Genomic DNA, 15,732 nt, shown 5'->3' with positions numbered 1-15,732 from the left:
AACACCCTACCCGCTATTGCTGCGACCCATTTCTAAAGTTTTCATTAACATTTTTAAAATGTATTATGGTTTGGGTCCACACCCAGTGATACTCAGGGTTTAATCCTGATTGTTCAAGAGATCACTTCTGGTATCAAAGAACCACATTGAGTACTGGGAATTGCAGTCAGGTTAGGGGTATACAAACCAGCCCATAACGTGCTATAATATACTTTTTAAATCATAAAATCCTATAAGCTAATTCCTAAATATTTATCCATTTGTAAAATGTACATATACTATATTATCTAAAAACAGAAATTTTTATATATTTCTCAATTATGCCATTGGCTTTATTTTATTGTATTTTCTTTAAATAAAAACTATTAAATTGTTACCATTGCCTTAACGTATTACCACAGTTTGGTGCCTTAAAATTACACAAATTAGGGGCCCGGAGAGATAGCACAGCGGTGTTTGCCTTGCAAGCAGCCTGTCCAGGACCAAAGGTGGTTGGTTCGAATCCCGGTGTCCATATGGTCCCCCATGCCTGCCAGGAGCTATTTCTGAGCAGACAGCCATGATAACCCCTGAGCAAAGCCGGGTGTGGCCCAAAAACCAAAAAAAAAAAAATTACACAAATTATCTTACTGTTCTTACACTTAGAAGTCAGATATTGATTTTACTAAGATCAAAGGACTGGTGGGGCTACATTTCTGAAATTTGTGGAAGGAAAAATTGCCTTTGAGATTTTTCCAGTTATTTTTTTAGAAGCCATTAATGTTTCTTAACTCTTGGATTTCTTTCTTCTTTATCATAGAAGTTTATATCTGCTCTTTTTCTAGTATTTCCTTCTTCTCATGCTCCTTTTTTGCCTTCTTCGTCCAGTTTTCAAGAACAACCTTGAATTACTATTAAGTACATTAATATAATCTTATATAATTTGCTACCTCAAGATACTTAACTGAATCATGCCTACAGTGTCCATTTTTGTCATATACAGTCATAGTCACAAGTCCAGGACTTAGGTACATTTGAAGGTTGTGGTTCATATTCTGTCTACTACAAAGTCTTTTAGAAAAGGTACAACAAATCCATTTTCTTTATATTTCCCACAGTGTCTAACTTAGAATAGCATTTGAATTGAATGGAAATTTCTCTAATGAGAAGCAGCAGCACTATTATATTCCAAATAATGTGTGATCTGGACTTCTGAAAGGCACCTTGTTTAATATAAAGCTTCTGCATCATGAGTCATAAAGTATTTTTCAAAGTGATAATATATTTTTTTAATATTTAGTAATCTGATTCTTAACTCCTTCCTCATTTGGCAGGAGTTGTGCAGTAAATACCGCGATTATGTCAGGAATGGTCAACTTGCCTGTACCCGAGAGAGTGATCTAATTGAAGGTCCAGATGGGAAAACTCATGACAATACCTGCTCCATGTGTGCGGCCTTCTTGTGAGTAGAGCCAATGCCCCTGCTGATGCTGAGGGTAGGAGATAACAGCCAGGGGTGGTAAGAAAGGTAATATTAAAGGCTTTGTTTGGGAACTTGATGATTAAAAAAAAGCTGTATTTGCATTAGGTTTGGAATATATTACCATAAAACATATGTAGCACATTTATTGGTAATTTTCTCAGTGTTCTGAAATGTGCTTGAATCACCATCAAAGGAGGATCATGTGTCAGACTCCTCTAGAAATAGTAACACACAAGACTGACTTCTATTCTCTACATATATCATATATGTTGTCATGAATAACCAAACACATCACCATTGTGTGTTAACCACGTAAAATGTGTTAACATTTAGTCAGTGTTTTTCTTTTTCTTTTTGTTTTTTTTGGTCATACCCAGCGATGCTCAGGGATTACTCCTGGTTCTGCACTCAGGATTTCCTGGCAGGACTCGGGGAACCATGAGGGATGCCGAGGACTAAACCTCGGTTAGCTGTGTGCAAGGCAAACACTCTAACTACTATTCTATTTCTCTGGCTCTCCTTAAATCAATGTTTTTAATTATCATTATTTTCTGGACAGAGACACGATATCTATTTTCTAAAAGAAGTAAAGCAGTGACATGTTATTTACTGGTTTTCTATGGCATGTATTTCTTATTCTTTAAGCAATGTTAAAACCATGAACAATATGGAGAAATGTTTATCTTTCCATTTTCAAGTTAAATGATCACAGGTGTCAAGTCTGAGATTTCTAGGCTGACCCTTAATCATACATAATACATACCACAAATGATTCTTCCCTATCCTGTTCCCTTTCACAGTCAGCAAGAAGCAAAGGGGAAAAAAGAAGCTGAATCCAGAGCAAAAACTAAAAGAGAAAGTGAAAAGGTAACACTTTAAAGATCAGTTATCCTACCATTAAAGAATATGATTTATTTTTAGTTTTTTGTAAATGTAATTCATACTATTACTTAAAACTTGTATGAGAGAATATGAAGCGCAGTTAGCTCACATGTTGACAATTTTTTATTAAAGAATCAAATAATAAATATTTTAAGTGATCACTCAGTCCTGATAGCAACTACTGCATTATGCTAGAGATTATAGTTCTAAAGCAGCTTTTGGTTCTATGAAAACAAAAGACACAGCTGTCTTTCAATAAAACTTTCTAAAGTGGGTGTTAGGTCATATTCTTCCACGAACCATGTTTTGTAAACACCTCATCTACTCTAGACTCATGCTCCAGTCTCAATGAAGACTTAAAAGGTAGAGACAATAATCTTTTTCGTTTGTTAGTTTGTTTTGTTCTTGGGCCATGCCCAGTGATGCTCAGGGGTTACTCCTGGCTATACCCTCAAAAATCACTCCTGGCTTAGGGGACCATATGGGATGCTGGGGATCGAACCCAGGTTCGCCCTGGGCTAGCCACGAGCAAGGCAAAGGCCCTACTGCTGCGCCACAGCTCCAGCCCCTACACAAAGAATTTTATATATATATATTTTTTTTGTTTTTTGGTCACACCCTGCAGCGCTCAGGGATTACTCTTGGCTCTACCCTCAGAAATTGCTCCTGGCAGAGTTGGGGACCATATAGGTTGCTGGAATTCGAACCACCAGCCTTCTGCATTCAAGGCAAAGGTCCTACTTCCATGCTATCTCTCCAGCCCCTACACAGAGAATTTTAAGAGACAGCTCTATGACAATTAAATATGAGTAGTAAATACATTACTCAAATAAAAACATTACTCAAAATGTGAAACATTATTTCCTGTAAAATAATATCTAATATTATATTTAATTGGGGGGTCATATCTGGAAGCGCTCAGAGGTTACTTCTGGCCCTACATTCAGAAATCGCTCCTGGGAGGCATGGGGGACCATATGTGATGCCGGGATTTGAACCACCATCCCTCTGTATGCAAGGCAAACCTTCAGCATGCAAGGCCTTACCTCCATGCTATCTCCTATATTGAATTTTTATATCATTTTGATATATATAAAATATGTATATATAAAACTTGTTTTTCTGTGATTTTTAGAAATTATGAGCATATTAAGATATCTGGCAATGAACCTTGAAGCAGAGGTAGAGTAAAATTGACTCTTAGAGTCCTCGTCATTGATACTAAACTTTAAATTTCAGGAAAAAAATTCAATTTTAATTGCCACAAGTAAATCATTCCATAATGTTAAATGATTTAATTTTCTTCCTCAAAAATTTTATGGAACATGAAGTTACTGTTTACTGAGTATGTTTTATATTATTGCATAACATAAAATATATAATAGATATAAGATATAACATTATATATGTATATATTATCTGATGTTAGCATCACAATAATACAGATATGTAATATTTATTGCATATTGCCCATTATGATTCAAAAATCATACAGTAATATGTTATATTCTCTTTTAGATAAGGCAACAGAGGCCCAGAAAAGTAAGATTTCCTCATTTAGAACCTTTTATTAGAATATAGGAGGTTTAATTAGCAACATCTTTATGTTAGTACTTATTTAGCAAGCCAAATGTGAAACAAGTTCTTAATTTATTTGGGAAAGAGGGAATACCCAGAATAAGAAATGATGGAAACATTTGAAACAGAAAGACTGTAGCTCATGAGAATATATATTGTTTGGATGAGAGCTCAGCTAGATGTGGGACTACATCCCTAAGTGTATGATTCCAGTAGGATTTATTAAAAAATTTTCCTAAGTGACAGTAACATTATGGCTAATTTATGTGAAATATCTAGTGAAGTTTTAGAACGAATGTTCTGGAGATAACGGCCTCCTTATTTCTGCAGGTTTATTTTTAATTAGAAAGCTATGTAAAAAGCATCTTAGAAAGGGAATTGAGATACAGTATGGAGAGTTGGATAAGATGAACTTTGAAATCTTATCACAGAAGGTTTTAGTTTTATGACATGCAATGATCTCTATTATAATTGATAAAACCTAATAGATATGGACATAATAAAAGCCAAAGTAAAAATCTATGACATCAGGATCTATTGCTAAGGCTTTTTATAAGTCTGTCTGGATTTGAGGCTGTCTCAAGGAAAAATAAAAACAAAATCTGCTTCTAAACTGGTTTGCATAATAGAAATTAAATATATTAATCTAATTCAAAGTCATTTTTCTCTTCTTTCCAAGAAGTGCATCACTGAAATCCAATGAAGTAATTTTCAAGACAATACCCAAATGCTTGCATTTTTTCTTCCTTTAGGATGCATGTAGTGAATTTCGGGGCCTTTTGCAAAATGGAGATCTTTTCTGCACAAGAGAAAATGATCCTGTGCGTGGTCCTGATGGCCACACCCATGGAAACAAATGTGCCATGTGCAAAGAAGTCTTGTAAGTAGAATGACTTGGTTATTAGCTTTCTCCACTATCTTGGATTCTATCAACAGATCACAGTGTCTTAAAATTCTAACTCTGCAGTGAATAGAAATCCTGTATTTATCCTTCTTCTGGCTTACATGGTTTATCCTAATATCTTCAGTTCCGTTCATGTTTCAGCAAATTGCATGATTGTGTCATTCCTTACAGCTATGTAGTATTCCATTATGTATATGTATCACATCTTCATGATCCATTCATGTGTTGTTGGACATCTAGGTTGATTCGAACTCTTAACTATTGTTCTGAGTGCTACAATAAATAATTGTATGCATACATCTTTTTGGATGAATGTTTTTGGGTCCAGTGGATAAATACCTCAAAAGTGGAATTGATGAGTCATATAGCAGCTCTATTCTGAGTTTGCTGATAACCCTCCATACAGTTTTTTATAGGGATTGGACCAGGCAGCATTCCCACCTGCAATGGATGGGAGTTCTTTTCTTCCCCACATCCATGCCAACACAAGTCGCTCACAATATTTTTGATATGTGCCATCCTCACTGGTGTAAGATGATATTTCATTGTCTTGATTTGGATTTCCAATAAGTGATAATGAACATTTTTACCTATGCCTGTTGGCCATTGTTGGTATTTCTCAGAGAAATGTCTGAGAAACATTTTCTCTCCCCATTTTTTTTGTTTGTTTGCTTGTTTGTTTTTGGGCCACACCCGGTAATGCTCAGGGGTTACTCCTGGCTATGCGCTCAGAAGTTGCTCCTGGCTTGGGGGACCATATGGGACGCCGGGGGATCGAACCGCGGTCCGTCCAAGGCTAGCGCAGGCAAGGCAGGCACCTTACCTCTAGCGCCACCGCCCAGCCCCTCCTCTCCCCATTTTAATGGGGGTTTTATATTTTATTTTGTTAGCCTTTGTGAGTACTTTTGTTTTTTTGTTTGGTTTTGTTTTTTGTTTTTGGGCTACACCAGGTGATGCTCAGTGGTTACTCCTGGCTACGCGCTCAGAAATCGTTCCTGGCTTGAGGGACCATATGGGACGCCAGGGGATCAAACCGCAGTCCATCCTAGGTTAGGCTTGTGCAAGGCAAACATCCTACCGCTTGCTCTAATGCTCCAGCCCTGTGAGTACTTTTTATAACCTAGATGTCAACCATCGATCTGAAGTATTGAGTGAAAATATTTTCTCCCACTAGTCAGCTGTATTTTATTTTATTGGAGGGGCATTGCTAGCTTTTTCTTCATTTTTTTATTGTGGGAAAAGTGAATTACAAATCTTTTACAGTGACATTTAAGGCACATAGTAATAGTGAATGAGGGGCATTCCCACCACAAGTGTTGTCCTCCCTTCACCCCTGTTCCCACCTCTCCCTCCTCTACCCCTCGTAATGCTAGTGCAACTGTTCCCCCCATGTACAGCTTGATGTAGATTGGGTATCACTTCTGTTGTTGTTGACTTTAAATTTCATATTCAAGTCTGATCATTTTTTATTTCAACCAAATGGGCATACGACTGTCTGGTCTTGTACCATCCATTTTCCACAGTCACAAAAGTCTTAGAGAACAATTGCCTACATTTTACAAATTCTTGCTTTGAAAATATTTGTGGGGAGGGATACTGGGACAATTGTGGAGGGAAGCAAGAAATGGTGGATAGTGTAGTTCTTGAGTAATTTATATATAAAAACCTATTAATAACCAGTTGTAAACCATGGTACAAGAAAAAAGGAAAAAAACAGGCGAACACTCCAAGACATGATGCCAAGGGCAAAGACTAAGAATCAAATCTTTAACAAATAAGGACTACACTAAACTAAAAAATTTCTGTACTACAAAAGAAACAAAGCCTCATATAAAATACAGCTGATAGATGGTATGCTGATTTTCTTCTTTTATCTTTTAGTTAAAGGGCTTGTAATTATTTTTAATTTTTATAGATAGGGCTTACAACACAGTAAAGGTTCAATAAATGCTAGTATATTTTATAAAAATCTAATTTTATAATGAACTGAGAAATTCAGTAATACACTAAACTCTTGTAATCTTTTGTTCCCTTTTCAATTTTTAGCAGGAAAGAAGGTGAAGAAAAAAAGAGAAAAGAAGAGGAAGATAAGAGAATTGCTGCAGGGCACAGTTCCAATGGTGGTGGAGGAGGGAAGGCAAAGGTAAGAGCAACCTTGAATTTCCACAGGATAGATTTAACCTTTTTAGTGGTTTGGTCTAGGGGTCAGCCTGTAGTAAAGGCACATTCATTAAATTCAAAATATCCTTAGAGAATCTTGGAAGCCTCTTTCAAACGGGGCCTTTGTACTCAAATGAACAATTTTTAGACTCACCGTACTTCAATTTATTTTATCTGCTAGTATAATTTCAGGGATAAAATTATTCAATTTTTAAATTTTTCTGAGACATTTTTGGTGGGGGGGAGTGAATCATAGGGCAGTTCTGTGGGGCTATTCCCATGATACTGGCAGACCCAGTTTTGCTAAGGTATACACTGGTTATGTTCTGAGACTGAACTCAGATCCTAATCCATACTAAGCATCTTCTCACAACATTTCAGGTATTTTCCAATAGCTGAGAGGTATTTCAGTGTTGGTGAAAAGTGTCTATGGTCTTGTTAATACAAATTCAAAGCCATTTATTTCTCATCTTTGTATATTTTATTTATTTTATTTTATTTTATTTTATTTTATTATTTTTGGTTTTTGGATTACACCCAGCAGCACTCAGGAATTACTCCTAGCTCTACACTCAGAAATCGCTCCTGGCAGGTTCAGGGGACCATATGGAATGCCAAGATTTGAACCACTGTCATTCTGCATCTAAGGCAAATGTTCTACCACTGTGCTTTCTCTCCGGCCCTCATCTTTGTATATTTTAAAATATGAATTGGCACTAAAGTATGTGGGTGCCAAATTCAGCAGTGCTCAGCTCTAAAATGTGTGCTTAATGGTTCAATGATTGAGCCTGGTTTTTAGGTCTTGAGACCCATGCAGTTCTAGGGGCTCAATTTAGGACCTTGCACAAATTATATATATATATATATATATATATATATATATATATATATATATATATATAATACTGATATATATATATCAGTAACTTTGAGCTATATACGTTTCTGATTTTTCTTCTTAGTTTCTTGGGATGTCAAGACTATCTTCTGACTTCTAATCTAACATAGATCTAATAATTGACTTTGATAAATTCTGGTCTTTATGTTTTTCCTTCTTTATTCTTCAAATTATTGAGTTCTCTCTTTTAAATGATAGATTGCATATTAAGATCCTGACTCCGTTAATTGTTCAAGGAGTAGTTTTGGCATTTGGCACAATGCTGTGCTTAATTGTAGCATTTTTACTCCCTTCTGTCTACAACAGAGGTCAGGATTTTTTTTTCTATAAAAAGTCACATGGGGGTCAGTGCTGACCCCAATACCATTTTTGGCATCCCTTTTGATTCCCCATGCACTGCTAGGAATAATTCCTTAATGTAGAGTCAATAATGATCCCTGACTTAAACTTGACTTCAAGAAAAAAAAAAGTCACGTATGAGCAGAACACAATTGTACTTGACTTATGATTACTGATGCCTTACAATGGAAAGCACACATGAATATGTCAAGATACATAGAAAAAATGAAGAGGCTCAAGGAAAGGAGAAATTAGAGAGACCTGTATCATTAAAGGCAAGGAAGTCATGTTACTGAAAATTCCAAATTAAGCATACACAAAACAAGAAACCCTGGGTTGCTGTTATAATTTTTAAGAAATGTCATAGTATAGCGGGCCACAAGCCTGTAAGCAAAGGTGGAAATGATTGTCCAATAAAAAATAAAAGGTTAAAAAAGATATTCTCAGGGGGTCAATGTTCATGAAATAGTAAGCAAAATATGTATCTAAACTTGCTTGGATATATATATATATATATATATATATATATATATATATATATAATGTGTCTGAATTAGTCTAAATGTTTTGGCATTTGTTATATTTCAATTTAATAAAATGGTTAAGAGGAAAAAGAATCAGATTAAGAGTATTGTATGCACATGAGTCATATAGTCTCTTCTTCACTACTAAATTGTATCACATTGTATAAAATAGTTATTAAAACCTAAATTAATTAGTATTTTATATATTTATAAATATTTTTATCAGAAAAAGCATAATATAGGTAGGTTATATATCTCTTACTCTTGGAATTTAATGCTATTAATGCCAGATAGTTTTTGGGTAATCTTGTGTGAATCCTGAAAAGAACTTTATTAGCTATGGCAACTGATTTCCTAGTATAAAAATAATAAGAAAAGGGTTCTTCTTGGTACTAAATTCTAGAAGAAAAAGTCTTGCTTGGGATAAAAAAAAGTCTCAGGTCAACAAACAAATAGATGATCACTATGTAGTAAGCTAGACACAGAGGGGACCACTTACTCTAGCAGCCCGAGGGGTGAGGATGGGGGAAATGAGATGCAGGGTGGGAATAGGGGTGGAGGAAGGACAAATTTGGTGATGGCAATTCCCCTGAATCAATGTTAATATGTACCTAAAATACTACTGTGAAAGATATGTAAGCCAATATGCTCAAAATAAAAATTATATATAATAAAAAAAGAAAAAAATCAGGTCAAAACAGAGATTGTATAGCTTGTCATTTTTACCCCCACATGCATCAGCAATATAATATGGCACTGTTTTCTTTTGTATAGGTATACTTAAAAAGGGAAAATCTTATGTATAGAAACCAGCTCTTATTTACTAGGGATAAGAACCCATAATTTTTATAATATAGGGGTGCCTCCCACCCTGAGCATTTGTCATGGAGACTCGACTTAAGACTCCATGTGGTTGGACAGCCATCCTCCAACCCCGAACCCCAGATCGCAACTGTAGAACCAACACAATTCCCTGCAACAACACCAGGTATCAAACACCCTCTGGGGCGCGACTAATACCACCCTGGCACCAACTTGTGCCAGGTTGATACAACTTCCTGACGAGGAGGAAATAGCAACAACTAGATCTAAGAGCAGGTTGCCCTACTTCATCACCTAATGGTAAAAATGAAACCAGAATCCTTGATATTTGCGAAATCAAGTTCACTAATTACACAAGTCTGACTTTGACAACCGCGACTGAGCAGAACTTTTCCTGGGTACAATAAGAAAGACCCTAGCATAGGCTTCAGCCTGGGATTTGAACAAAAACCAAGACCTCTAACTCCAGAGGTCTGGCTTTGACAACTACAACTGAGCAGAAGTTCTGGAACCATAAGGAAAGGCTATTTCCTAGGCTTCACCCTAAAATCTGTGCAAAATCTAAGATCACTAATTACAGAAGACTGACTATAACAACAGTAACAGAGTAGAACTTCTAGAACCATAAAAAAGACTCTCTCCTAGTCTGTGTCCTATGACCTGTGCAAATACCAAGATCTCTAATTACAGAGGACTGACTTTGTCAGCCACAATTTAGCAGAACGTTTCCTGGCACCATAAAAAAGACTTTGGGGTTTGATAATGAGCATATCTGGAACCTGTAGCTGTTCCAATGAGAGTACGCTTCAAAGGTGTAGAAACCCTGTATCTCTTAGGCCAAGGAAATTCCCTTTTAAATTTCACCAATACTGTGCCTATGCAAAAAAAAAAAAAAAAAAAAAAAAAAAAAAACCCTCAGCACAGCAGCCTTCCTCTTTTTTCCTTTTTTTCATTTCTGTATTGTTTAGTAGTTCTTTATTGTGGTTGTTGTGTATTTTGTCTTTGCTTCTTCATTTCTTCTCTTTTTCTCCCTTTTTTTCTTCTTTTAAATTGATATTGATAGCTCCTAGATGGATTCCTCCCAGCATTTTTTTCCCCAACAGAACCACAGAACTTGAGTCACTTTGTTCTGCCTCATAAATTAAGGGGAGGGGGTAAAGAAAGTGGATGGTACCAAGGACAAACAGTTATATGAATATTGGGTGCATATAAATAATGATCAGGGCTAAACACCAAACCCAAAGTCAATGACAACAGAATCAAGATCTACAACGTTATATGCAAAGGAGACTGGTTACACTAGCAGTCCAGGGGGCAAAGAGGGATAGTATGGGATACATGCTGGGAACAGGGGCAAAGAAAGGTCAACAGTGGTGGTGAGAATTGCCCTAATTTACTGTCACTATGTGCCTTAAAAATAACTGTCAAAGATTTGTAACTCACATGGGTCTCAATAAAAATTATTAAAAAAATAAAAGTAACCATTCAAGGGAAAATTTTAGTAAGTAAAATAAAAAAAATAAGGGGCCGGAGCGATGACTCAGTGTAGGGCATTTGCCTTGCACACGGCTGACTCAGGACGGACCTCAGTTCGAACCCCCGGTATCCCATATGGTTCCCCAAGCCATGAGCAATTTCTGAGCACAAAGCCAGGAGTAACCCCTGAGTGTCACTGGGTGTGGCCAAAAAAAGAAACAAAATAAAATAAAATATAAAAATAAATAAATAAAATAATTATAAATAAAATCACATATATAAATAATAGTATATAAATATTAATATAAACAAATAGTTTCTCTATTTGTTGTAGATAAAAATCTTGAAATATTATACTTTTATAAGAAAAAACAAGGATTTTATCACCATACATATTTAACAAACCTAATAACAATCCAATCCCAACAAAAAATTATGGGGACATACGTCTCTCCTTTTCATTTTCAGGACCCATGTGCTGAATATCGTGAAAGAGTGAAAAATGGGCAAATTAGTTGTACTCGGGAGAGCGACCCTGTACGTGATGCTGATGGCAAATCATATGACAATAAATGTGCCATGTGTAAAGAAATACTGTAAGTACTTTTCTCACCAGACATTAATAGAGATAGCTTTAGATAGATAGATAGATAGATAGATAGATAGATAGATAGATAGATAGATAGATAGACAGACAGACAGATGATAGATAGATCCTGAATTGCTGTTGTTCAATTTTCCACTTATGAAAATTATTATTATTGTTAATTCCAAAATTAGTCTTATTGTGTTTTCTGCAAATAATATGATCTAACAAGGCGGCTAATAAATTACTACTTCCTATTTTATTTTTCCTCATATGTGTGTGATCTTTAAATGCCTTACCAATAGATAAATGCTCTTAGGATCTATAAAACTTAGTTACTAAAGGTGCTTTGTGGTGGTCATTAGCATAGTTGGTTTTCACAGCTCAAAAAGACATTTTGTGCATTTGTATGTGTGTATGGCATATTTTATTGAATAATCCAGAATGCATGTTTTTCTAAATGGTGATGAATTGGAATGATTTATAACCCAAATGAAAAACATTATTTTATTACATGGGAATGTAACAAAACCATTATTAGTTATGTATGTTAAGGGCATTTTATGAATTTTATGAATAATTTCAGCTCTAATACATGATGATGCATATATCACAATAATTGTATTCATATCATTTAATTAATAGATAACAAGTAATCACTTGGTACTATTCTACATATATATGTTCTTCAACTTTCTTCTTGAAAAATAAAGCATGTGGGGCCGGAGAGATAGCACAGCAGTAAGGCATTTGTCTTGCATGCGAAAGGACGGTGGTTCAAATCCCAGCATCCCATATGGTCCCCAGAGTCTGCTGGGGGCAATTCCTGAGCATAGAGCCAGAAGTAGCCCCTGAGCACTGCTGAGTGTGACCCTCAAAAAAAAGAAAAAGAAAACATGTAAGGGTAGTGACAATAAACACTATAAATAAAAAATAAAATAAATAAAATAAAATAAAAAAAATAAAAAATAAACACTATAACCACATTGTTTTTTTCCAAATTAATTAAGAAAACCCAAATAAAACACCTGATATAAAGAATGCATGCAAAAATGTGAATTATCACTATGAACAATGTCATTAGCAGTATATAATAGTAACTTGTATGATTATTAATAATTATTAAGTAATGATAATATTTTTATCTTTCTTCTGATATCATGTTGCCTATTTAAAAACTTCCACTTGCACATATAATAAATGTAAACATGATATTCTTACTTATTAGTTGCCTCATCAAGTGACAATAGCAGTTAATTTCATGAATGAGCAAATTATAATGCCCAGATGCAGAAAATTATTGAGGTAAACCAAATAAATGTTCATGTACTCAATGTCACCTATGCTGATACTGATAGCATATACTGGACTGGAGAATTTAAAAAATCAAGATCAATAAAATAAGTTTTATATTTAAAAATCAATTTTTATAATTAAATAAATTGGGAACTATTCATTTAACAAATGGCCTTGACTATCTATGATATACAATATGTCATATATTCTTCATGGACAAGTGCTTTTCAAGAGAAGACAAAGTTCTTATGATGAAATATAAAAGAATAAGAAAATAACTGTATAGTACAAGTCCAGATGTTGATTTAAAAATAAAGCTTTGTAAGACAATAAAAATAAATGACTGTTACTAAGTTCAGGGAAACACTAACATATGTACAAGGCCTATAAAAAGTGAATGTGGCAGGGGTCACATGCTTGATTGGTATGCAGCCTACTGTAGTTGGATCATAGGCACAGCCTGATTCACCATGCATTGCCAGGTGTGCCCCAGACCATTACACCCCTTTTTAAAAAGAAGTGAGTAAAACAAACTGTTTGGATAACCAGAATAATAAAGGTTTGATAAAAGTCTAAATATTATGTATTATGTTAACAATCTCAAAAAAAATAACACAGAAAGAGTCATCATGTTTCAAGATTCTTGAACAAAAAGCTTCAGGAAAGGGGTTGGAGAAAATCATATTAAATTTTTAGGAATATAATATTAGATGGTAGTCCATGTGTAACCAGAGACCACTAGAGATTTTTAGTAGAGCAAAGACTGTAACTGTAATTTCACCAAACAGAATCATTAAAGGCACCTTCTTTCTCCAAAAATATTTTTGAAGAAAATTCAAGTTAAAGGACAGAATCTTGAATAAACTATTACATATGTACATACATACATATATGCATATATTTGCTCATATGTATTTATAATATAAAATATCATATCTATTTCTATATTTATAAATATATAATATACATATAAATACATACAAACATATATATTTATATATGCATATATATTATTCAGATGTAAGTAAAGTCTAAAACAGTTCACTGTTCTGTGGATGAAATTAAAGTGTCATGCAATATGAAGTTAGTCAGAAGAATATCGATACAGATTGTTCTCTCACATGTCGGATATAAAGAGGCATTGTAAGGAAATAACAAATGCCCAAAACAGAATCTGAGACCTGGTCTAAAGGGTTGTTTAGTAGGCCCTTTGGTGGAAGGTGTGGTACTGAAACATTGTACCCATATTTAGAATTGGGACACTGGTGATGGGAATGCTGCACTGATGATGGGGGGTGTTCTTTACATGACAGAAACCCAACCACAATCATGTCTGTAATCAATGTGTTTAAATAAAATATTATAAAAAATTTAGAATTTGTATCTGAAGACTCAGAAATAGGAAAGAAAATTAATTCAGCATACTGTTCTAAGTTGTCTTGAGAATGTATGATCTAAGATTAAACAAGTAACAAAAATTATAAAAAGATCAATTTGGACACAGATAAAGGAGATTATAATTCCTTGAGTTGATATACCTAGAATAGCTACTTTTTGTTTTTGTTTTTGTTTTTTAAATTTTTAAAGTATGTGTCTCCGTTTCCTTGTGTCCTTTTATTTCTTAAAGCATATTTTGTAGTTTTATTGTATAGGTCCTTTACATCTTTAGTTAAATTGACTCTACGATATTTGAGTTTGTGTGACGCTATGAATGGGGTTGTTTTTTAATGTCCATTTCTTTTCTATCATTATTGATGCATAAGAAACCATTGGTTTTTGTGCTTTAATTTTGTAGCCTGCCACATTGCTATCTGAATCTATTATTTCTAGAAGCTTTTTGGTAGAGTCTTTAGGGTTTTCTAAATATAGCATCATGTCATCTGCAAACACTGAGAGATTGACTTCTTCCTTTCTTGTCTGGATGTCCTTGATGTCTTCTTCTTGCCTCATTGCTATGGCAAGAACTTCCAGCACTATATTGAACAGGAGTGGTGAGAGAGGGCATCCTTGTCTTAAACTAGATTTAAGCTTTTGATTTATCACCATTGATAATAATATTTGCCATTGGCTTGTGGTAGATGGCCTTGACTATATTAAGAAAAGTTCCTCCCATTCCCATCTTGATGAGAGGTTTTTTTTTTTTTCATCAAAATGGGTGTTGGACCTTATCAAATGATCATATAGTTTTTATATTTCTTTTTGTTGATATGGTGTATTATGTTGATTGATTTGTGTATGTTAAGCCACTCTTGCATTCTTGGAATGAATCCTACTTGGTCGTGGTATATGACCTTCTTGATGATACATTGGCTCCTACTTGTCAGAATGTTGTTGAGGATCTTTGCATCTGTGTTTATCAGGGATATTTGTCTGTAGTTTTCTTGCAACATCTCTGTCTGGGTTTGGTATCAGGGTGATGTTAGCTTCATTAAAACTATTTGGGAGTGTTCCTGATTTTTTGATTTCATGAAAAGCCTGAAAAGGGTTGGAAGTAGTTCATCTAGAAAGGTTTGAAATGATTCGTTAGTGAATCCATCAGGGCCTGGGCTTTTAAGTTTGAGAAGACTTTTGATTACTCTTTTAATTTCCGCAATAGTAATGGGTCTATATAGATATGCTAGATCATCCTGCTTTAACTATGGAAGATTGTAGGAGTCCAAGACTTTATCCATTTCTTCCAGGTTCTCATGTTTTGTGGTATAGAGTTTCTCAAAGTAGTCTCTGATTACCTTTTGAATCTCTGCAGAATTTATAGTGATCTCACACTTTTCATTTCCAAACCAGATTATTAAGATTCTCTTTCTC

General features: G+C 34.7%; 1 protein-coding gene across 1 annotated transcript in view; it reads left to right on the top strand.

Annotated features, from left to right (window-relative positions):
- SPINK5 (serine peptidase inhibitor Kazal type 5) overlaps nucleotides 1-15,732 on the top strand; it is a gene marked incomplete at its 3' end in the record, with an annotated part of 87,200 nt that overhangs the window by 51,007 nt on the left and 20,461 nt on the right. The window contains 5 exon segments of the mRNA XM_049786525.1: nucleotides 1,314-1,441; nucleotides 2,263-2,329; nucleotides 4,675-4,802; nucleotides 6,873-6,969; nucleotides 11,514-11,641. Of these exon segments, the coding sequence (XP_049642482.1) occupies nucleotides 1,314-1,441; nucleotides 2,263-2,329; nucleotides 4,675-4,802; nucleotides 6,873-6,969; nucleotides 11,514-11,641 (548 nt within the window).

The sequence above is a fragment of the Suncus etruscus genome, chromosome 14 (genome assembly GCF_024139225.1).
Source record: "Suncus etruscus isolate mSunEtr1 chromosome 14, mSunEtr1.pri.cur, whole genome shotgun sequence".
Classification (NCBI taxonomy): Eukaryota; Metazoa; Chordata; class Mammalia; order Eulipotyphla; family Soricidae; genus Suncus; species Suncus etruscus.
Note: the sequence above shows the minus strand (reverse complement) of the source record. Positions and strands in the feature narration are given on the sequence as shown.